A 23000-nucleotide genomic window follows, 5' to 3' on the forward strand; every position below is an offset into this window, starting at 1 on the left:
AGCTTCCCAGCGTCCGTCTGCCAGGCCTCCTGGTCTGTCCAGCACCTTCTGGAACCGCCCCTCGCCCTCACCTCTCCTGGCCTCTGCGTCAAGACAGGTCAGTCCTCGGGCCACCGGGAGTCGACTTTGCTGCGGTGCCAGCTGGGCTGCAGCCCCGGCTGGAGACCGGGATGGGTGGACCTGCACCCTTAGGGTCGCCTGCAGACCCCCAGGTCCCCAGCTGTCAGGACACCGGCCGGAGACCACGGGGGCCTTGAGCATCCCACCCACTGCCCTTCCCTCCTCTCCTCTTGCAGAATGGACACCAGGCCTGCAGGGAGGGGTCGGGCTGATCTGGAGGTGACCAGACCTGCGGGGAGGGGTCGGGCTGATCCGGAGGTGTCCTGGGGGAGGGAGGGCGCGCTTGTCTCTGTTATAGCCTAGGACACCTGCTTCCCCCAGGGGGTGCCCTGCACCCCATCTTATAGCCAGATGTCTTCTGTAGGGAAGGGAGGAGGAAGAAAGCAGGGTGGCCAGGGGAGTCTAGAGGCTTCGTCCAGCCTGGTCCCGCCCAGACCTGGTTTCCAGAACGGTGTCTGAGCTCCTGTGGGCTGGAAGGGGGCTTCTGTGTTTGTGGTAGCAGCTGGCAAACACTAGCTCCTCCCAGAACACCTGGGGTGTGGCAGGGCAAGAGGGAGGAGTGAACGCACACGGAAGTCGAGGAGGAGACCGGGAACGTGGAAGCCCGTCTAGCCCGCCTGCATGGGGGTCACAGCCTCCCGCTGACCCCAGACACAGAGAGCGCGCCAGCATGCAGGTGAGCTCGGGGCGGCACAGGCCCACCTGCGGCTCCTCCCGCCTCTCCACCTCCCGGGAAGGCGTCTGTGGGGTCCTGGCAGCCTGGCCAGCCTGGGAGAGGGTGGTCAGAGCCATGAGTGGACTCGGGATTGATGGAGCAGGCTGGAGTTGTGGCAGACCCACAGGGCCCGGTTTCCAGGTCCGGGGAACCCGGGGCTGGACGTCTGTGTGTGCCCTGCGATGGCTTTGCTACAGTCTCAGGGCACGTGGGGTAGTACGCATGCTGAGCCTCCCGGACAGCAGCAGTGCTGGGGAGAGAGGCCAGGGGTCAGGGCCGGCCTGGGCGGAGGCTCAGGGTGGTCAAGGCTGGCGTACAGTGGGCCTTCTGTCGCTGGGGCCCTGCTGTAGGCAGAGGCTGGCTGGTGGGACCTGGGGGTGAGCGTGCTAGGGCAAGGGCTTGCGACCCCCTGGGAGAGATTCTGCTCCTCTCCCGGGGCCAGTGCCGGGCGCTGGGCAGCAGGGCAGAGCCCATCGGAGAGGCCGAGAGTGAAACCAAGTTTCCACTCAGCACTCTGCTCAGGCGTGGGCCTCGTCAGCAGCCACTCCCTCTGGCCCTGCCAGGCCCCTCCTGGCCCCCCTGGGCCCGGCTCTGGTCCCTGACTACTTGGCATGACCTAGGGTCCCCTGACCACCCCGTGCCTTGGAGATGGAGAGACCGGGGGCTTGGGAAGGAGAGGGAACAGTCTCCATTGGCTGGGGTGAGCACTCTGGTCCTTAGAGATCCAGAGGATTTGAGGTCTCAGCTCCCCCCATGGTCTGATCACACCCACCTGCTGATTCTTTCCACCCCTTGCTCTGGTCCGAGCCTCCGAACCCCCAGAGTGACTCTCCCTGATCTGGGTCCCGCCCACCTCTAGTCTCAGCCCTTGGCCTTTGTGCGGAGGACAGAGCTGCTGCCAGTGAGTCACCGGGAGCAGGGCCTAGGAATCCTCAGATGTGGTGAGGACTGAGTCCTTGCCGGGACTGTACTGAAACTGGTCCCTGGGAACTGTGACCACCGGCGTTCAGAGTGCTGATGGCTGCGGCCTTGAGGGTGTTGAGGGTGGGGCCCCCAGGCCGGGCCCGCACACTCTGTCCCCGAGGAGCGCTGCCCCACGTTTTTGCCCCCCGCCAAAGGCCGAGCTCTGGGCACCGGTGCCTGCTGGGTGGACACCCGGTGACCCAGCACCCAGGCATGCTCACAATGCCCACTCCCCTCTGGCAGCACAGAGCCAGCTGCCTGGTTGGTATCTGGGGATGAGCAAGGGGCAGACATGGAAAGGATGGGCTGGGGTGACCGACGGTGGCTGCTGGAGGGAGAATGGCGGGTCGGATGCGAGGACTCTGGAGAGCCAGGGCAGGGGGGAGGGTGGGGGAGCAGGGAGGAGGGTGGGGGAGCAGGTGGGGGGAGGGGGAGCAGGTGGGAGTGTGGGGGAGCAGATGGGAAGGTGGGGGAGCGGGGGGGAGGGGGAGCAGGTGGGAGCATGGGGGAGCAGATGGGAAGGTGGGGGAGCAGGTGGGAGGGTGGGGGAGCAGGTGGGAGGGTGGGGGAGCAGGTGGGAGGGGGAGCAGGTGGGAGCGTGGGGGAGCAGGTGGGGGGAGGATGGGGGAGCAGGGGGGAGCGTGGGGAAGCAGGGGGGAAGGTGGGGGAGCAGGGGGGAGGGTGGGGGAGGGGGAGCAGGGGAGAGGGTGGGGGAGGGGGAGCAGGTGGGGGGAGGGGAGCAGGTGGGGGAAGAGGAGCAGGTGGGAGGGTGGGGGAGCAGGTAGGGGGTGGGGGAGCAGGTGGGAGGGTGGGGAGCAGGTGGGAGGGTGGGGGAGCAGGTGGGGGAGGGGAGCAAGTTGGGGGAGGGGGAGCAGGTGGGAGGGGGAGCAGGTGGGGGGAGGGGAGCAGGTGGGGGGAGGGGAGCAAGTTGGGGGAGGGGGGCAGGTGGGAGGGGGGCAGGTGGGGGGAGGGGAGCTGGTGGGGGGAGGGGAGCAGGTGGGGGGAGGGGGGCAGGTGGGAGGGTGGGGGAGCAGGTGGGGGGAGGGGGGCAGGTGGGGGGAGGGGAGCAGGTGGGGGGAGGGGAGCAGGTGGGGGAGGGGAGCAAGTGGGGGGAGGGGGGCAGGTGGGGGGAGGGGAGCAGGTGGGAGGGGGGCAGGTGGGGGGAGGGGGGCAGGTGGGAGGGGGGCAGGTGGGAGGGGGGCAGGTGGGAGGGGGCAGGTGGGGGAGGCCCTGGGGAATCAGAGCCTGGGGGAGGGTGGGCATGAGCGGCCTCTGTGCTGGGCACTGTGACGTGGAATGGTGCCCTTGGTGGATGGTGAAATTGCCGCATGCTCTAGGGCCCCGTCCAGAGGGCCAGGAGTGCTGGCCGGCAGGTTGGGTGCGGCCTCAGGTGAGGGGCCACGCAGCGGAGAGGACTCGTCCCTCGGTGTGCGGCTAGGGAGGTCCGGCCGGCCGGGCGGCAGCCAAACCCCTGCCAGCCCGGACCTGGAGGCCAGGCGGGAGGTCGGCCGCCCGAGCCGGGCTGGGGCGGGCTCCTGACCCTCAGGAGGGACAGTCCCTGGGAGCGGTGTCTCCAGAAGCTTCTTCACGTAGAACGCGTGGGCTCACCCAGTGGGATGGGTCCCATGATTCCCAGGGCAGGAAGGACAGAGACGATGAAGGAAACTCCAGGGGCTGGACACGTGGCTTCGTCCACCTCTCTGCCTGCAAAGTGGGGTGACATCACCCCACTGTACAGATGAGGAAACCGAGTCTCTGGACGACTGGCCACAGCCGAGCCGTCTGCCTGAGCCCGAATGCTGACCCTGGTCTGCACCAGCCTCTGAGGCCCCGGCCGAGCCCACACCCTGGGCGTCGGTGGGTGGGTGGCCGGCGCTATGGATGAGGACGTAGGTCCTGGACATTGCCTCCACTGCACAACGCTGTCTACCCTCTGGGCGCCGTGGCTCACACCAGCCATCCTGGCTATTCAGGGGGCTGAGGTCTGGGAACCCTGGTTTGAAGTCAGCCTGGGCAGACAAATCTGAGAGACGCTTGTTTTCAATAACCAGCAAAACTTGGAAGGAGAGATGCGGCTTGAGGGGCAGAGCACCAGCCTTACGTGAAAAAGCTAAGTGAGGGCAAGAGGCCCCGAGTCCAGTCCCCAGCACTGGTGCACCACGCGCATACGCACGTGTGCACACCTGCCCACACGCACCTGCCCACGCGCGTGCACAGCTGGGTGGGGCTCAGGCTAGCCCAGCCCCTCGCCCCCTCACCCTGTGAAGACCCCAAGGGCAGTGCTGAGAAGCTCATGGTGTCAGGCTGGGGACCAGAGCTAGGAGTTCAGCTGGGAAGATGATCTAGGAGGCTTGGGCTGTGGCCAGGGAGGAGACCAGAGACCGCGGGGTGTGGGGGCAGCGGAGTTTCAGGGCCGGGACCTGTGCGGGCTGGCCTGTGGCGGGGAGGTGGCTGAGGGCAGCTGAGCTCAGGACAGTCGTTCACCCAGGCCTTCGAGGGTGAAGAACCCAGGCTCCCTTGTGATTTGGGCTCCAAAGTCCTGTCCAGCCTAGGGTTCTGGGCTGGCAGGATCTGCCTCAACACCCCTGCTTCCTGATGTGTGGGCCCCGGACGAGAGGGAATGACAAGGGAAATCAAGCTCGTAAGACTCCATTTCCCAAACCGGGAGAGAGAGACGAAGGGGTGACACTGTCCAGAAAGACACGTGCTCATTACCTGACCTGTGGAACGGCCAAACCCATACCACCTTTATCATAACCATTTTAAAAAGAATTAACAAGAAGCACATACAATAGATGTGTGGATTATGACCAGAGCATGTGCTATGTGTCCTATAAATAATTAGTAAATGTTTTTATGAGAACCAAAGTAAATATACCACACACATAACTATAACTGAAAAATATCCATTTCCCTAACAAATTCATCGCACACGACACCCACTTGAACTCTGTTGCCCAGCTGGGGACCAGGGGGCAGGCTGGTCCCGGGCCGCCTGACCTGTTTGATGGCTCTCCTTCCTCCCTGAAGAGGCGAGGGTGCCCCGCCCCTCCCCTGGGTCTGACTGAGCTTGGTTTCTCCCCTGATCCCAGACGGGAGAAGTTTCGGCTAGCAGGTGCCACACCTGGGCACAGGTGTCTGTGAGCTGACTTTGGGAGGCTGGGAGTGGCCAGTAGTCTGGGGTGTAATCGGGAGAGGGCGGGGGGAAGACAGGACTTGGGCAGAGGGTGAGGAACAGGACGAAAACCCATGGACACCTAGATCGGCCCAGAGTGGCCGCGGGGCTGCCCGTCTGTGGGGGCATGGGGGGGGCGGGGCAGAGCCAGTGGCCGTGGGGCAGGGCAGAGCCAGTGGCCGCGGGGCTGCCCGTCTGTGGGGGCATGGGGGGGGCGGGGCAGAGCCAGCCTTGCTCGGGAGCTGTGCCCTCCGGGGTGTGCGTGGATCTGGGGCTCCAGGAGGCTGCAGACTCAGCAGGACAAAGCAAAGAGGAGCTTGGTTCAGTTGAACCTGAGACAAATGTCGTTTTGCAAGTCTAACCCAGACCGTCACTGAGATACCCTAGAAGCCCTTGGCGTTGATCTGAAATGGAAATGTGACTGGGTGGCCCACATTTTACCGGCAGCCTTGAGGCTGGACAGGCTGGGGCGGTCTGCGGAAACTCTGGAGGAGGCAGCAGGAATGTGGCTGGGGTGGGGGGGGCAGGAGCTGGGTGGGGCAGTGCGGGCGGGGAAGGGGGCCGCGGGGGCCAGCAGGCAGAGCGAGAGCCTGAGTCCACAGGTCCGCAGAGCGCAGAGCGGGTGGCTGGGGGCCTGTGGAGAGCCCCGGCCCTCCTGCCAGGCACTCTTTTGAGGCAGGCCCTCCCTGGCCTGCCTGGCAGCCCCCCCTCCCGCTCTGCAGGACCCAGCACCTCAGGAAGGCAGCCCTGCTCTCCCTCAGCTTCAGCACTCAGGCACCTTGTTTGCGGAGGATAAAGCACGCAGCTCGCAGCCCGCAGCAGGAGGGACTCACAGCACCCACTGCTCCCGTTCTGCCACGGCCACCTCCTTTGTGGTGCAGTTTTATCCCGTTTAAGAACATTCCTGAACAAATGAGGCAGTGGCTGGGCGCGGTGGCTCACACCTGTAACTCTAGCAGCTCAAGTAGCTGAGCTCTGAGGATCACCGTCCAAAGCCAGCCCAGTCAGGAATTAACTACCAAATGCTGGAAGTGGAGCTGGGGCTCAAGTGGTAGAGCACTAGCCTTGAGGGGAAAAGCCCAGTGATATTGCCCAGGCCCTGAGTTCAAGCCCCAGGACACACTCTCTCTCTCTCTCTCTCTCTCTCTCTCTCTCACACACACACACACACACACACAGAGTCAGGCATGGTACCACACAGAGACTTGTCTCAAAAGAAAACTAACAAAAAAAGCACAGCTTTGCCTGTTGGTTGCTTTTCAGTTTACTGTTATAAAATTGGTATATTACATTGCAGGTAAACATCTGAAAGTCATTTTCTTTTTGTTGTTATTATACTTTATTTATTTATGCCAGGCTTGGGACTTGAACTCAGGGCCTGGGTGCTGTCCCCGAGCCTCTTTGTTTTCAAGGCTACTGCTCTACTACTTGAGCCACAGCAGTACTTCCAGCATTTTCTGAGTGGTTTATTGGAGATAAGAGTCTCATGGACTTTCCTGCCTGGCTGGCTTTGAACCGTGATCCTCTGGTGCCCGGCTAAATTTTTTTATTTTTATTATAAAGGTGATGCACAGAGGGTGACAGTTATGTCAGGTAAAGAGTACATTTCTTTTTGGACAGTGTTACCCTGCCCTCGCTCTCTCCCAATTGAAAGTCATTAGAAATAAATAGCACAAGAGAACAGAAAAAGAGATAAAAAAATAAAAAGTTTGTTTTCTGAGACGGCCTCAGACTGGCTGTGAGCTGTGGGGGTGCCTCAGACTGGCTGTGAGCTGTGGGGGTGCCTCAGACTGGCTGTGAGCTGTGGGGTGCACGGGTGCTCAGCCCCCACTGACGTCTGACTGGCTGTGAGCTGTGGGGTGCCTCAGACTGGCTGTGAGCTGTGGGGTGCACAGGTGCTCAGCCCCCACCGGCCTCAGACTGGCTGTGAGCTGTGGGGTGCACGGGTGCTCAGCCCCCACCGGCCTCATCGCCCATGCTCAGCACCCTGGCTGCCCAGTCCTGGGTGTAGGGAGTCCCTGTTGCCCTGGCTGCCCCTGTGGAGCTCCTCTGTGCCTGTGCATGGCCCATGGTCCATGGTCCTCCTTATATGGGGTGAGGGGACCTTGTCCTAGCGCCCACATCCCATGGGGTCCCTGATGTCCAGTGACTCTCGGGTGACCCGGCCTTCCTCACGTGGTCAGGTCAGGGTGTCTGCCCCTCGGGAGGAGGAGGGGGATGTCCGTTTCGTAGAAGGCTTGATGGAAGATCTGTGGTTCCCTAGCTGCTTCCCTCACCTTGCCCCGATGGGCTGGGGGCGCGGCTGCCTGAGCACGGCCCAGGGCGCCCGGGCCCGCGGCATTGAGGGCGGACAGGCCAGGCGTGGCTGGGGACTGCCCCGCCGCTCAGTGGGCCACTGTGTGTGCAAGGGTGTGCAAGGCCAGAGCAGCGTTCCTGGCTCCCCGGCCGATGATTTGCCCGACTCCTCACGTGTGGGCACTGGCGCCTCCTGCCACCGCCCCATCTTCTGTTGCAAGGTTGCCCGTCTTCCCGTGGCGGCTGCTCCCGGGGACTTGCCCTGTGACGGCCTGCTTCTGTCTTCTGCTGCGTTAGAAGCGGGGCTGTCCATGACCCCCCCGCCCCCCTCCCCACCCCATCCAGCCCAGCGGCAATCCCGGTGCGCCCGCACGGACTCTGCATCATCTGTTTTGTGTCCGTGACCCCCCCGCCCCGTCCAGCCCAGCGGCTCTCCCGGTGCGCCCGCGCGGACTCTGTCTGCATCTGTTTTGTGCCCTTGCTTCTGTGTGACTCTCACTTCTGTGTCACCTCCTCAGTATCAGCCTCACTTCCACGGTTCTGGCCGCCCCGACCCCAGCTTTGCGCAGGGGTGGAGGCGTACCCCTCGGAGCTGGAGGGGGCAGGAGGGGGCCTCCACAGACCCCAGCCCCTCTCTGTCTCCAGGGTGAAGACAGCCTCCAGGTCCTGATGGGGGCGGAGGCCGACAGCTTCCCGCTGGTGGAGAGAAGCCACACCCTTCAGGTGGGTCAGCTGGGCCTCCGGGGCTTGGTGCCACCACCCAACGCTGCTCCTCTTGTCCTGTACCGGGCCTCGGTCCCGTATCTCCTTCCCTCCTTCCTCCAGGCTGAGGCGACTGAGCAATGGGACTATGTCCTGGTGGCTGATTGGCATCCTCAGCAAAGCTTGAAGCAGGAGAGGCAGCAGGAGTTTCTGGAGCAGCTCCAGAGAAAGGGCTTCCACTTCAAGGTAGGCGTGTGTCCTGCAGGCCGGAGCCTGAGGGGGGGCATCACGGGCCGAGGGCCGCAAGGACAGCCCCCGGGGACAGGTCCCGGCTGCAGGTGAAGGGAACAGGTTCCCATGTGGCTTCCCCAGGTGGTGGAAGACGGGAAACAGGTGTATTTCGGGATTCGAGCAGACAATAGGATCTTTGACCTGTACCAAACTCTCCTCATGGAATCCGAGGGTCCAACCCCCAGTGACAAACTCGCCAAGTCTGAGCCAGTCGAGGCCACCACAAGGTGAGAGGCTGCGTCCAGAGCCAGGACTGGGAGTGCTCTAACCTCACCCCCAGACCTGCTACAGACAGAGTGCCCTCAGCCCCGGACCCGGTACAGACAGAGTGACCTCAGCCCCGGACCCGGTACAGACAGAGTGCCCTCAGCCCCGGACCCGGTACAGACAGAGTGACCTCACCCCCAGACCTGGTACAGACAGAGTGACCTCAGCCCTGGGCCTGGTACAGACAGAGTGCCCTCACCCCCAGACCTGGTACAGACAGAGTGCCCTCAGCCCTGGGCCTGGTACAGACAGAGTGCCCTCAGCCCCGGACCCGGTACAGACAGAGTGACCTCAGCCCCGGGCCTGATACAGACAGAGTGACCTCACCCCCAGACCCGGTACAGACAGAGTGACCTCACCCCCAGACCTGCTACAGACAGAGTGCCCTCAGCCCCGGACCCGGTACAGACAGAGTGCCCTCACCCCCAGACCTGGTACAGACAGAGTGCCCTCAGCCCCGGACCCGGTACAGACAGAGTGCCCTCAGCCCCGGACCCGGTACAGACAGAGTGCCCTCAGCCCCGGGCCTGATACAGACAGAGTGACCTCACCCCCAGACCTGGTACAGACAGAGTGCCCTCAGCCCCGGGCCTGGTACAGACAGAGTGACCTCACCCCCAGACCCGGTACAGACAGAGTGACCTCACCCCCAGACCTGGTAAAGACAGAGTGACCTCACCCCCAGACCTGGTACAGACAGAGTGCCCTCAGCCCTGGACCTGGTACAGACAGAGTGACCTCACCCCCAGACCTGGTACAGACAGAGTGCCCTCAGCCCCAGACCCGGTACAGACAGAGTGACCTCACCCCCAGACCTGGTACAGACAGAGTGACCTCACCCCCAGACCCGGTACAGACAGAGTGACCTCACCCCCAGACCCGGTACAGACAGAGTGCCCTCAGCCCCGGACCCGGTACAGACAGAGTGCCCTCAGCCCCGGACCCGGTACAGACAGAGTGCCCTCACCCCCAGACCTGGTACAGACAGAGTGACCTCACCCCCAGACCTGGTACAGACAGAGTGCCCTCAGCCCTGGACCTGGTACAGACAGAGTGACCTCACCCCCAGACCTGGTACAGACAGAGTGACCTCAGCCCTGGGCCTGGTACAGACAGAGTGACCTCAGCCCCGGACCCGGTACAGACAGAGTGCCCTCAGCCCCGGGCCTGATACAGACAGAGTGCCCTCAGCCCCGGACCCGGTACAGACAGAGTGACCTCACCCCCAGACCCGGTACAGACAGAGTGACCTCACCCCCAGACCCGGTACAGACAGAGTGCCCTCAGCCCCGGGCCTGATACAGACAGAGTGCCCTCAGCCCCAGACCCGGTACAGACAGAGTGACCTCACCCCCAGACTTGGTACAGACAGAGTGACCTCAGCCCCAGACCCGGTACAGACAGAGTGCCCTCAGCCCCGGACCCGGTACAGACAGAGTGCCCTCAGCCCCGGACCCGGTACAGACAGAGTGACCTCACCCCCAGACCCGGTACAGACAGAGTGCCCTCAGCCCTGGGCCTGGTACAGACAGAGTGACCTCACCCCAGACCCGGTACAGACAGAGTGCCCTCAGCCCTGGGCCTGGCATGGGCACAGTATGGCCTGTGCTGAGTTCTGGCTCCGCTCAGCCTCGGAGGGTCGAGGCCCTAGGTTCTGACCCACCCCTCATGCGACCACCCTTCCCCAGTTTCCATGTGTGACAAGGTATAATGATGATTCTGTTACTGAAGCATTCTGAAGGACACCTTTGACTTTGTTCGTGAGGACACAGAATCCCAGCTAGGTGTGAAGTGAGGGGAGTGGGCGGGACTTACAGAGGCCAGCATCTCCCACAAATCCCTCCGTTCTAGTTCAAAGGCCCCTCTCTGCACGTCTGCACAGAAGCCTGGTAGGGAGAGGTCCCAGCTCCACCACTTACCTGCCCTGGCATTTCCCGTCCCGGTCCCCACCCCTGCCAGGTGCCAGGGCTCCGCCGGAGCCCAGCCAGAGGGCATGGGCAGAGGGTGCTCTTGGAATCAGATCGTGGGTCCCAGAGCCGCTGAGACCAGCAAGAGCAACAAGAGACAGCCTGAAGAGCAGGCCGCTTGGTGGGAGCCTAGAGGTTCAGGCTTGGAGAATCTGTGCATTCATGGAAGGAGTCACACACACACACACACACACACACACACACACACACACACACACACACACGAGGTACAGCCAGGAAATGCCCTCCACTGCGCCTCTGCAGCCCCATGCCTGGCAATGTGGCCATGGCTATGTCACCCAGCTTCTCTGAGCCTCAGCCCCCACGTAGGTAAAATGACTCACTGGGGGTAAAGAGGGATTGTTCTGGCATGTGGTGGGCTCAGAGGTGGGCGCAGGATTGAAAGGCGGGGGCTCTGGGAGCCAGGGCTGACAGCAGGAGTGGGGGTGGGGAAGGGCCCCGGCAGCATCCCACCCCCAGCGGCTCTCAGAAGGGTGAGTGGGACCCCGGCTGATCTGTGGGTTCAGGGCCCAGATGGGGGCCCTGCTGAGACGGGGGGGGTGGGGGAGGGAGGCCGGGCTGGCTGAGTGGCGGATGGGACAGCGGGACCGGACCCTGACCTCACCCTTGGGTTTCAGAATCCGAATTGTGAACTTTCTCCTGAACCGCACGACAGCCGCCGGGGGTGAGGCTAAGGGCAGGTGATGGGAGGCAGGGCACAGGCAGCCCCTTTGCCCTCCGCCCCCTGACACAGGCCTGTGACCCCCAGACTCCTTCGAGGACTTGGTGAAAGGCGGGGTCTTTAAAGCCAGGTTTGCCCTGCACAAGGTGAGAGGTGGGCCGGCTCTGGGGCTGGGGTCTGGGGCTGGAGGGTGAGACCCCAGCGAACGTCTGTCACCTAGGTCCACAGGCAGGAAGAGCTGAAGAAGTGGGCGCGGTGGCGAAGCATGTTCCGTAAGCAGCCGATTGACACAATCAGGTAACCTTGCCCCCGGGGAACCCCAGGGCCCGCCAGCGGGGCTGTGGCTGCCCAGAGGAGGGGAGGCCTCCACAGGGTGGCTTGCCTGTAGGAAGTATTTTGGCGAGAAGGTGGCGCTGTACTTCGCGTGGCTCGGCTGGTACACTTACATGCTGGTGCCCGCGGCGCTGATGGGCCTCGTGGTCTTCCTGAGTGGATTCACCCTGTTTGATGCCAGTCAGATCAGGTAGGCCAGGTGCTGGGGACTGGAGGCTAGGGCTGTGGGCTGGGATGGGGACAGGGCCCCAGCGCGACCTGGCATCTGGGAAAAATCAGTGTCAGCCCCACCCCTGCCCCCTCAGCAAGGAGGTCTGCGAGGCCCACAGCGTTGTCATGTGCCCCGTGGGGGAACACACCGGAGGCTTCCACGTGCTCTCGGAGACCTGCACCTTTGCGAAGGTCTGCTGCAAACCTAGGGCACGGGCTGGCGCGGTGTGTCTGCCCAGGGGTGGGGGTGGGAAGACGGGAACCGGGGTGCTCTGCAGAGCTGGAGGCCCCCTCCCTGGGGCACGGGTGAAGGCCTAGCACAGCCTGTGCCTCTCCCCAGCTCACCCACCTCTTCGACAACGACGGCACGGTGCTGTTTGCCTTCTTCATGGCTGTGTGGGGTGAGTCCGCTAGCCTTCTGCGCCGTTCTGAGGGCCGGCCTGAGCCCGAGGCCCTGCAGGGTCATCTGCGGTGCTTTCTTGTCTCCACTGCAGCCACAGTGTTCCTAGAGATCTGGAAGCGGCAGCGAGCACAGGTGGTCCTGAACTGGGACTTGTACAGCTGGGATGAAGACCAGGTAAGGCAGGCCAGCAACAAGGGTCATCGGCACCCCGAGGGCCCTGTGGCCCAAACCGTGGCCGCCGTCTGAGCTGGGTACCGCAGGAAGGCCTGGCACTGTCATGCCCTCCTGTGTCTGAAGCGTGCACCCCATGTCTGAGCTGTGTCCCCCATTCAGTGGTTCTCTCCTGTCTGAGCGTGTCCACCCCTGTTGGAGGTGTTTCCTGCTGTGTCTGAGGCGTGTTGTGCCTTCTCCCCAGGAAGAGATGGCTCTTGAGCTCATCAACTGCCCTGAATATAAGCTCCGATTTCATCAACACTCCTACCTGCGAAGCACCATCATCCTGGTCCTGTCTCTGTTCATGGTACTGCTAGGGAGTGAGGGGCGGGGCGAGAGGGTGAGGGGGCGGGGCGAGGGGCGGAGCGACAGGGCGAGGGGCGGGGCGACAGGGCGAGGGGCGGGGTGAGAGGGCGAGGGGCGGAGTGAAGGGTGGAGCGGGGTGGGGTGGAGTGAGGGGGCGGAGCGGGGGCAAGGGGCGGGGCGAGAGAGTGAGGGACGGAGCGAGGGGCGGGCCGGGCCGAGGGGCGGAGCAAGGGGGGAGGGCAGGGGCAGCCCGGGGGCGGGGCGAGGGCGGGGCGGGGCGATGGGTGGTGCGAGGGGCGGGGCGGGGCAAGGGGCGGGGCGAGGGTGGGGCGGGGCGAGGGGCGGGGCGAGGGCGGGATGGGGCGAGGGGAGCGAGGTGAGGGGTGGAGCGAGGGCGGGGCGGGGCGATGGGTGGTGCGAGGGGCGGGGCGGGGCGAGGGTGGGGCGGAGCGAGGGACGGGGCGGGGCGGGGCGGGGCCGCAGAGCGGGGCAGGACCGCAGAGCGGCCCCAGCCCGCCCCAGGCAGCCCACCCCGGCCTGCCCACCGCTGCCCACCCTCAGATCTGCCTCATTATCGGCATGGCCCACGTGCTGGTTGTCTACCGAGTGCTGGCTGCCGCCCTCTTCAGCAGCTTCCTGGGCGAGCAGGTGACCACGGCGGTGGTGGTGACCGGAGCTCTGGTCCACTATGTGATTATTGTCCTCATGACCAAGGTAGGGGAGCCGAGGAGCGGGGCTGAGGCGCCCCGCGAGCCCCGCGTATGACGCCCTTTCCCGGCAGGTCAACAGGTTCATGGCCCTGAAGCTCTGCGACCTGGGTGAGAGGAGGCCCCGGCTGGGGGGGGCGGGGGTGCGTCCGGGGGGGCCAGATCACGTCCTGGGGGGCGGGGGGCGGGGGTGCGTCCGGGGGGGCCAGATCACGTCCTGGGGGGGCGGGGGGGCGTCCGGGGGGGCCAGATCACGTCCTGGGGGGGCGGGGGGGCGTCCGGGGGGGCCAGATCACGTCCTGGGGGGCGGGGGTGCGTCCGGGGGGGCCAGATCACGTCCTGGGGGGGCGGGGGGGCGTCCGGGGGGGCCAGATCACGTCCTGGGGGGCGGGGGTGCGTCCGGGGGGGCCAGATCACGTCCTGGGGGGTGGGGGGGGCGGGAGTGCGTCCGGGGGGGCCAGATCACGTCCTGGGGGGGCGGGGGTGCGTCCGGGGGGGCCAGATCACGTCCTGGGGGGTAGGGGGGGCGGGAGTGCGTCCGGGGGGGCCAGATCACGTCCTGGGGGGGCGGGGGTGCGTCCGGGGGGGCCAGATCACGTCCTGGGGGGCAGGGGGGGCGGGAGTGCGTCCGGGGGGCCCAGATCACGTCCTGGGGGGGCGGGGGTGCGTCCGGGGGGGCCAGATCACGTCCTGGGGGGTGGGGGGGCGGGAGTGCGTCCGGGGGGGCCAGATCACGTCCTGGGGGCCGGGGGGACGGCGGGCGAGCGCGCTGCGTCTCCTTGCAGAGGAGCCCAGAACCTTCTCGGAGCGGGAGAGCAAGTTCACCGTCAAGTTCTTCGCCCTGCAGTTCTTCGTGCACTTCTCCTCGCTCATCTACATCGCCTTCATCCTGGGCAGGTGCGCGGGCGGCCGCAGGGCTGGGCGGGGCTCCGCGGGCAGCCAGGCCTGGGTTCCACGCCTCAGCGCCACAGAGGCAGAAAGGCCGCAGGGCGCCGCGGCGCAGGGCCAGCGCCCAGCCCCGCAGGAAAGCCAAGGCCGGTCGGGCTGGCCCTGGCAGGCGTTCCGGCCGCGGTCCCGGGCTCCGCTCATCTCGGAGTTGGCTTCCTAGCAGATGGGACGGGCTTTATAATAACGGCTTGTTCCCATCCCATGCGCCCACTGGCTCTTCACGGTCATCAGATCATTGAGTCTAGGCGCAGTGTTGTCTTAGCCTCATGTCATGAGGCCACTGAGGCCTAGCTTGGTTAAGAAACTCAGGGTTACACATCCAATAGGTGGTGAAGCAGAAAGTTTGGCTCTGGAGCTCAGCTCCTCAGTTGCTGTGTCTGGTCCTGTTGGAAAGAGAGAGATCTTCAGAGGGCAGGTCTCCTCCCCCCCAGTGAGCTTTCCACAAGATCTGTGGCTGCTGCTTTTCACGCCATCCTTCCCACCGTGAGAGCACCTTGGCCATGACTGACTTTAGATGCTTGTGGTCTGGCAGCCTTGATTCATGAGGACGTAGAGGTGCTGTGGGAATGCAGAAGCCCGTGTGTCCATTTCTCTGTGAGCAGCCGTCCCCTCTGCGCGGTCCACTGCCGTCCTGTGCTGGGAAGCCCGTGGGCTCCACGCAGCTCCCCTGGACCTCACACCACCAGGCTGCAGCTGGCTGCACTGAGATCCCTGCTCTGCGGCTCGAACTCAGGGCCTTCCACTCCTGCTTAGCTTTCTTGGCCATGGTTGGTGTTCTACCACTTGAGCCATGCCTCCAGTCCAATATCTTGCTGGTTAATTGGAGTCTTACAGACTCTTCTCTCAGGGTTGGCTTCAAACTGCAATCTTCCAATGCTTAGTCTTCTGAGTGGTATGGATTATAGGTGTGAGCCATTGGTAGCTGGCTCTTTTTCTTTTTTTTTTTTTGTTGGTCATGGGGCTTGAATTCTGGGCCTGGGCTCTGTCCCTGGGATCTTCAGCTCAAGGCGAGTGCTCTACCACTTGAGTCACAGTGCCACATCTGGTTTTCTGGTGAGTAACTGGAAATAAGAATCTCATGGACTTTCCTGCCTTGGCTGGCTTTGAGCCTCGTTTCTCAGATCTCAGCTCCTGCGTAGCTAAGGTTACTGGTGTACTGGTGCCCATCTTTCTTTTTCCCCCTTTTTAATGGTAATTTACACCTTTATTCTTTTTGTTGTTGTTCTTTTTTAAAATTTTTGTCAGTTTTGGGGCCTGAACTCTGGGCCTGGGTGCTATCCCTCAGCTCTTCAGCTCAAGGCTAGCGCTCTACCACTTGAGCCACAGTGCCACTTCCAGCTTTTTCTGCTTATGTGGTGCTGATGCATGCACATAATGCATGCAAGGCAAGCGCTCTACCACTGAGCCACTTTCCCAGTCCTACACCTTCATTCTTTTACTTTCCTTTTATTTTTATTTCTCTCTGGACAATGTCACTCCTTCCTCAAGTCTCTTCCAGTTTTTCCCTCCTGTCCTCACCCACAGTTTTATAGTTCAACAGTTTCCACTGAGTACCACTGCCCTATTTGTTCATCCTTTCCCCCCCCCCATTTCCATGCCCCCACCTTTATTCTTTAGATGAACTTTTGAATCATTCTGTCAAACTGCCTCAAAATTTTAGGGTTTGCTTTAGTATTATAATAAAGATACAGATAACATTAGAGAGAATTGGGCTGGGAAGGTGGCTCAGTGGTAGAGCGCTTGTCTTGCATGCATGAGGCCCTGGGTTCAATTCCTCAGCACCACATAAGAAGGAAAAAAAAGCCAGAAGTGGCGCTGTGGCTCAAGTGGTAGAGCGATAGCCTTGAGCTGAAGAGCTGAGGGACAGCGCCCAGGCCCAGAGTTCAGGCCCACAACCGGACCAAAAAACAAAAAAACATTAGAAAGAATTGACCAGAATGCTGTATTCGCTGTACCAAGTGACCACAGCCTAGTGGCCGTGACAACGCAAGTGCATGATCGCCTTAGAGCTCATGTGGCCGGGGTTCCGATGACTCGAGCCTGAAACCCGACGTGCCACAGGCCTCTCTTTGCACGCTTGAGGAAAGTCTGCTTTTTTGCCTTTCTTGCCAGGATTCATGATGGTCTCTTCCGGCTCCAAAACTAGCAATGTCAAGCCAGGTGCCAGTGGCTCAAACTTGTAATCCTAACTACTCAGGGAGCTGAAGTCTGAGGACTGTAGCTCAAAGCCAGCTTGAGCAGGGAAGTCCGTGAGGCTCTTATCTCTAATTAACCACCAAAAAACTGTCAAGTGGAGCTGTGGCTCAGGTGGTAGAGTGCTTGCTTTGAGTGCAAAAGCTCAGGGACAGTGCCCAAGCCTTGAGTTCAAGCCCCAGTATGGGCACAAAGGAAAACAAGACAAAACAAAATAAAAAAACCTGGCCATGTCAAGCTGAGTCCTGGTTGGCCACTCCTTTCCCCATTTAAGATCCTAAAGACTCTGAAGTCTCTGTGGATTGGTCTGCTGATTGGCAGCCTTCATCCCATCGGTCATATCACTGAGATTCATTGCCACAGGTTTCAGGAATCAGGACTGGCTGACTTTGGGGGCCATACCTTCCCGTATCCCAGGGCAGCTCTGACTTCTCCTACTGAAAGCCGGCTCCTTTATATTCTTTAATACATTAGAGTTTCTTCATATAGCTCACAAGATTTCATGTGAATTTCATTCTGGTTATTTACAGGTTTTGTTTGTTTTTAAGACGGGGTCTTCCCATGTCTTCCAGGCTGGTGTAGAACTCGAGAGCTTCTGTCTCAGCTTCTCTCTCTCATGCTGGGTTAAAGGTGTGCACCACCACACCGGGCCAGTTCACAAGTTTCCACTGTCTGCGACTGATTGCTCCTCTCCTCTCCTTTCTCCCCTCCTGCACGGTTTTTCCTCCCTTTCGTTTACTACTCTCCTCTCTTCTCCTTCCTCCCCCTCCTCCTTCCCCCTTCTCCTCCTCTCCTTCCCCTTCCCCCTTTCTTCTCCCCTTCCCCTCCCCTCTCCCTTCTTCTCCTCCTCTTTCTTTTCCTTCCCTTCTTCCCCTCCTCTTCTCTTCCCCTTCCTCCACTACCCTTCTCTCCCCTCTAGCTCCTCCCTCTCCCCTTGCTAGACAGACACTTGGGCCTTGGTCCCTAGTAGTGTGTATGCGTGCAGGTGTGAGTATTATGTCACAGAAAACAGGAAATCTTTAAACATAAACTTACCATATGTACAGTTTCTCTGGGGATAGAGACCAACTCAGCACTCCTGTCCGGAGAGTGTGTCTGAGCTTGTGGGGCCTGCATGAGGCTGGGCTTGTGTGCTGTCCTGCAGGGCCTGCAGAATGAGGCTGGGCTTGTGCTGCCCTGCAGGCTCTCAGGATGAGGCTGGGCTTGTGCTGCCCTGCAGGCTCTCAGGATGAGGCTGGGCTTGTGCTGCCCTGCAGGCCCTCAGGATGAGGCTGGGCTTGTGTGCTGTCCTGCAGGGCCTGCAGAATGAGGCTGGGCTTGTGCTGCCCTGCAGGCTCTCAGGATGAGGCTGGGCTTGTGCGCTGTCCTGCAGGGCCTCAGGATGAGGCTGGGCTTGTGCTGCCCTGCAGGGCCTCAGGATGAGGCTGGGCTTGTGCTGCCCTGCAGGCTCTCAGGATGAGGCTGGGCTTGTGCTGCCCTGCAGGCTCTCAGGATGAGGCTGGGCTTGTCTGCTGCCCTGCAGGCTCTCAGGATGAGGCTGGGCTTGTGTGCTGTCCTGCAGGGCCTCAGGATGAGGCTGGGCTTGTCTGCTGCCCTGCAGGGCCTCAGGATGAGGCTGGGCTTGTGCTGCCCTGCAGGCCCTCAGGATGAGGCTGGGCTGGTGCTGCCCTGCAGGCTCTCAGGATGAGGCTGGGCTTGTCTGCTGCCCTGCAGGCCCTCAGGATGAGGCTGGGCTTGTGCTGCTCTGCAGGGCCTGCAGAATGAGGCTGGGCTTGTGCTGCCCTGCAGGGCCTCAGGATGAGGCTGGGCTTGTGCTGCCCTGCAGGGCCTGCAGAATGAGGCTGGGCTTGTGCTGCCCTGCAGGCTCTCAGGATGAGGCTGGGCTTGTGCTGCCCTCCAGGCTCTCAGGATGAGGCTGGGCGTGTGTGCTGCCCTGCAGGCTCTCAGGATGAGGCTGGGCGTGTGTGCTGCCCGGCAGGCCCGCAGGAGGAGAGTTAGGTATCAGTCGTTTGTCTTACGGGCACTGCGGCCTCAGCAGGGTGCTGGCCTGCCTCCTCCCACACCTCACTTTCCACCCCAGGATCAACGGCCACCCTGGGAAGTCCACACGCCTGGCGGGTCTGTGGAAGCTAGAGGAGGTCAGTGTGGATTCCTCCTGTGTCCGGGCCCTCCCGTGTCCAGGCCCTCCTTCTGAAGCCCTCCCCTGATCTCCTCTGGCCCCACAGTGCCATCTCAGCGGCTGCATGATGGACCTGTTTGTGCAGATGGCCATCATCATGGGTCTGAAGCAAACACTGAGCAATTGCATGGAGTACCTGGGCCCGTGAGGAAGGCCTCTGCCCATCCCCACCCGGCCCCGCCCACCTGCCCTTCCCTCCGCCCCCGCCTGCAGGTCTTCACCACTCCTGTCCCTCAGGTGGCTGGCCCACAAGTGCCGTACCATGTGGACCGTCAAGCGCAACTTTGGGGCCCACGAGCCTGAGCTGCAGGAGTGGCGACGCAACTACCTCCTGAACCCCATTACTACCTTCAGCCTGTTTGACGAGTTCATGGAAATGAGTGTGTGGGAGGGCATGGGGGAGGAGGGGGACGTGGGGAGGAGGGGGCTTCCGAGCCCTGGCCCACACCGAGGTGTCCGCCTCACAGTGATCCAGTATGGCTTCACCACCATCTTCGTGGCCGCTTTTCCGCTGGCACCGCTGCTTGCGCTCTTCAGCAACCTGGTGGAGATCCGCCTGGACGCCATCAAGATGGTCCGGCTGCAGCAGCGCCTGGTGGCCCGCAAGGCCAAGGACATCGGTTGGTCGGGCCGGCGGGGTGGGCCGAGGGGGCAGGTGCTGGGGTGCAGCGGCCAGCTGCAGGCTCTGCGCTCTGCACGGCGGGGCCTGCGACCACACTCATCTGTTGTGGCTCAAGCCTGTGCCTGATGGTACTGGGGCTCCACTCCTCCACCCAGACAGCCGTTCCGCCTACGGGGCTGCCAAGGTTTAGGGCTGAGTCTGGAAGCCCAGTCCCCGGCGGGGGGGTGGGGGGGTGCCTGGGACCAAAAGGTCCTGCTAAGGAGTTCAGGAGGAAGATGGGGGACAAGATCCCCCAGTGTCCCCCCCCCCATTTATGCCAGGGTGAAGGACTGCAGGAGGCACAGCACTGTGTCTGCCTTGGCTGGGGACTTCCGAATGAGAAACTTCACCCACTGCTGCACTGGGGTGTCGTGGGCAGAGTGCCACAGGCCCTCGGCCAGGCGGGCTGCCGGCCTCTGGGGACTGGACCAGGCTGCAGAGCGGGGCTGCCTCGGCCACGGCTCTGACAGCCTCTCCCCGCTGCTCCGGCCCAGGGACCTGGCTGCAGGTGCTGGAGACCATTGGCGTCCTGGCCGTCATCACCAACGGGATGGTCATCGCCTTCACCTCTGAGTTCATCCCCCGCATGGTCTACAAGTACCGCTATGGCCCCTGCCACCCCGGCTCCAACTCTACAGAAGAGTAAGGCCTCAAACACTGAGAGTTCCCTCAAGAAACCAGCCCCGAGGAGCCCAAGCCCTCCCTGCCGGGAATGGCCGGACACTGCCTGTGCTATGTGGGACTATAGTGCAGCTGGAGCTGGGGCTTCCTTGCCCTGCCCACACTGACCTTTAGCCCCTCGGCTAGAGCCTGTTGGGATGGAGGTCCTGGAGTACAGCTGCCGCTGAGTGGTTCACAAGGGGACCGGGCAGAGCCATGCCTAGCTCCTTTCCCTGGAGCGTGGCAACTGCAGATCGGGTCTCCTGGAGCAGCTCCAGGAGTGTTCCCCAGACTCTGGGGGAGGGGGAGACAGTTGGTGGTACCCCAGCAGACTCAGCACCCATAGTGCCTGCTCCAATTGTCCCCCAGACTCAGTGGGTCTCTGAGAAGTGCTTCAGGCCCCAGGGGCCCTGCTAGCCCCCCACTTTCTGAGAAGTGCCTCAGGCCCCAGGGGCCCTGCTAGCCCCCCACTTTCTGAGAAGTGCCTCAGGCCCCAGGGGCCCTGCTAGCCCCCCTCCTGTCTTTGCAGCTGCCTCAAGGGCTATGTGAACCACAGCCTGTCTGTTTTCCACATCAAGGACTTCCAGGACCCAATCATGAAGGAGGGCTGGGAAAACGTGACCAAGTGCAGGTCTGGAACCTTCTTCTCACCCTTCCCCCGAGGTTGCCCTTGGGTTGCCCTCCTGACCCCTGACCTCAGGCTCCTCCTCCTCCAGGTACCGGGACTACCGCAATGCCCACGACTACAACCTCTCTGAGCAGTTCTGGTTTCTCCTGGCCATCCGCCTAGCTTTCGTCATCCTCTTCGAGGTGAGCGGAAGTGAGGAGACGTGGAGGTGGCGGGCAGGCAGCTCTCTTCGCCGACCCCCAAAGGTCCTGTTTAGCCCTGTCCTTACTGGGCCTCCTGGGCCCCCATCCGCAGCATGTGGCCTTGTGCGTCAAGCTCATCGCGGCGTGGTTTGTGCCGGACACCCCCCAGTTGGTGAAGAACACTGTGCTAGACAAGAAGTACCAGACGCTTCAGAAGAAGTACCAGACGCTTCGGGAGAAGTACGAGACGCTTCAGGAGAAGAACCAGACGCTTCAGAAAATGTGGTAGGGCGGGCTGGGCTGGGGCAGGCGCTGGGGAAGGTCCACGGAGGATCCACCCTTTGACCTTACCTGCCCACCCACCCTCCGGCAGGCCCAGCTCCAGGAGCACAGACGTGTAGACAGCCAGCCCTGAACAAGGGGAGAGGAACCTGGGCACCAGCTCCCACGGCCACAGCCTGACCCTGACCGCGGCCTGTGGCAGCTGTGAGAAAGCCCGGGTGTGGGATCCTGGGAGGCCCGTGTCTACGTGGGTGGCCCTGGAGGCTGCGTACATGCGGGTGGTTATCGGAGTCCTTGAATAAAGGTGGTATACCTGGCACGTCCAAGGAAGCCCTGGGCAGCCTTCTATAGCTGCGTCGTTAGAGTTCTGTGTTTGAGGCACTGGTGAGCCACAGGTGTCCCTGTGGCATCTGTCCCATTTCTCTGGGTGTCCAAGTTCCCATGGAGCCAGGGTGTGGGCTTCATGCAGGCCAAAGCAGGAAGAGTTCTCAGGGCCTTCCTCTGCCAGCCCCCGCCCCCCTGCGGCCAGCTGGCCCCTCCAGCCCCTGTTCCCCGGCCTCCTGAGGCCTGGCTGGCCCCTCCAGCCCCCGGCCCCCTGCAACCAGCTGGCCCCTCCAGCCAGCTGGTCCCTCCAGCCCCCGGCCTTCTGCGGCCCGACTGGCCCCTCCAGCCCCCAGTCCCCTGCGGTCTGGCTGGCCCCTCCAGCCCAGTTGGCCCTCAGCTGGGCTCCCATCCCCCTGGAGGCCCTGGCTCAGCCGCCAGAACTTTCTGTCATAAAACCAAGCTTATCTGGGTTGGCTGCTGAGCCTGCTGCTGCAGGAGAAACAAGCTTTCCAGGTCACATCTGCTCTGTGCTAGATGGCCAGAGAATGGCAGGGTCTGGAATGTTCCAGGTGAGGGGCCTCTCCTTGAGGGAGGTCCCTGCTCCGGGGCCCGAGGAGGCCCCCCCACCCCCAGGCTGTGAGATGAGGGAGGCCCCCCATCCCCAGACTGTGGGTGAGGCCCCCCGCAGACCTCCAGGCTGTGGGTGAGGCCCCCCCTGATCCCCAGGCTGTGGGTGAGCAAGGCCCCCCGACCCCCAGGCTGTGGGGTGAGGGAGGCCCCCCGACCCCCAGGCTGTGGGGTGAGGGAGGCCCCCCGACCCCCAGGCTGTGGGTGAGGCCCCCCCGACCCCCAGGCTGTGGGTGAGGCCCCCCCGACCCCCAGGCTGTGGGTGAGCGAGGCCCACCCCCCGACCCCCAGGCTGTGGGGTGAGGGAGGCCCCCCGACCCCCAGGCTGTGGGGTGAGGGAGGCCCCCCCGACCCCCAGGCTGTGGGTGAGGCCCCCCGACCCCCAGGCTGTGGGTGAGGCCCCCCCTGACCCCCAGGCTGTGGGTGAGGCCCCCCCGACCCCCAGGCTGTGGGTGAGGCCCCCCCGACCCCCAGGCTGTGGGTGAGCGAGGCCCACCCCCCGACCCCCAGGCTGTGGGGTGAGGGAGGCCCCCCGACCCCCAGGCTGTGGGGTGAGGGAGGCCCCCCGACCCCCAGGCTGTGGGGTGAGGGAGGCCCCCCCGACCCCCAGGCTGTGGGTGAGGCCCCCCCGACCCCCAGGCTGTGGGTGAGGCCCCCCCCGACCCCCAGGCTGTGGGTGAGGCCCCCCTGACCCCCAGGCTGTGGGTGAGGCCCCCCCTGACCCCCAGGCTGTGGGTGAGGCCCACCCCCCCGACCCCCAGGCTGTGGGTGAGGCCCCCCCGACCCCCAGGCTGTGGGTGAGGCCCCCCCTGACCCCCAGGCTGTGGGTGAGGCCCCCCCGACCCCCAGGCTGTGGGTGAGGCCCCCCCGACCCCCAGGCTGTGGGTGGGCGAGGCCCCCCCCGACCCCCAGGCTGTGGGTGAGGCCCCCCGACCCCCAGGCTGTGGGTGAGGCCCCCCCCGACCCC

The 23000-nt window shown here is 63.2% G+C and overlaps 1 protein-coding gene across 2 annotated transcripts; it reads left to right on the forward strand.

Annotated features, from left to right (window-relative positions):
• The first annotated feature begins 714 nt into the window (after positions 1-714).
• LOC138818614 (anoctamin-9-like) lies at positions 715-21402 on the forward strand. Of its 2 annotated transcripts, none has more exons than XM_070009586.1 (24): positions 715-796; positions 7914-7991; positions 8094-8216; positions 8343-8488; positions 11134-11180; positions 11265-11323; positions 11398-11474; positions 11566-11700; positions 11816-11912; positions 12061-12121; positions 12215-12297; positions 12539-12643; positions 13204-13356; positions 13424-13460; positions 14135-14246; positions 18571-18628; positions 18716-18813; positions 18907-19049; positions 19137-19289; positions 19825-19972; positions 20520-20621; positions 20707-20800; positions 20913-21085; positions 21174-21402. In XM_070009586.1, the coding sequence occupies exons 1-24, from the start codon at positions 791-793 to the stop codon at positions 21199-21201; spliced, it is 2316 nt and encodes a 771-aa protein (XP_069865687.1). In that variant the 5' UTR covers positions 715-790; the 3' UTR covers positions 21202-21402. The 2 variants fall into 2 exon arrangements, with proteins under 2 accessions (XP_069865687.1, XP_069865688.1); XM_070009587.1 differs by having other exon boundaries at positions 20913-21082.
• Positions 21403-23000: the final 1598 nt, after the last annotated feature.

This window comes from Dipodomys merriami, unplaced genomic scaffold (genome assembly GCF_024711535.1).
Source record: "Dipodomys merriami isolate MVZ:Mamm:240054 unplaced genomic scaffold, mDipMer1.0.p SCAF_78, whole genome shotgun sequence".
Classification (NCBI taxonomy): Eukaryota; Metazoa; Chordata; class Mammalia; order Rodentia; family Heteromyidae; genus Dipodomys; species Dipodomys merriami.

Excerpts from the sequence above, each read along its gene's own strand:
- LOC138818614 (XM_070009586.1), top strand. Across the intron at positions 19,290-19,824 it reads CCGCAAGGCCAAGGACATCG|GGACCTGGCTGCAGGTGCTG; the intron begins GTTGGTCGGGCC and ends GCTCCGGCCCAG. Across the intron at positions 19,973-20,519 it reads GGCTCCAACTCTACAGAAGA|CTGCCTCAAGGGCTATGTGA; the intron begins GTAAGGCCTCAA and ends CTGTCTTTGCAG.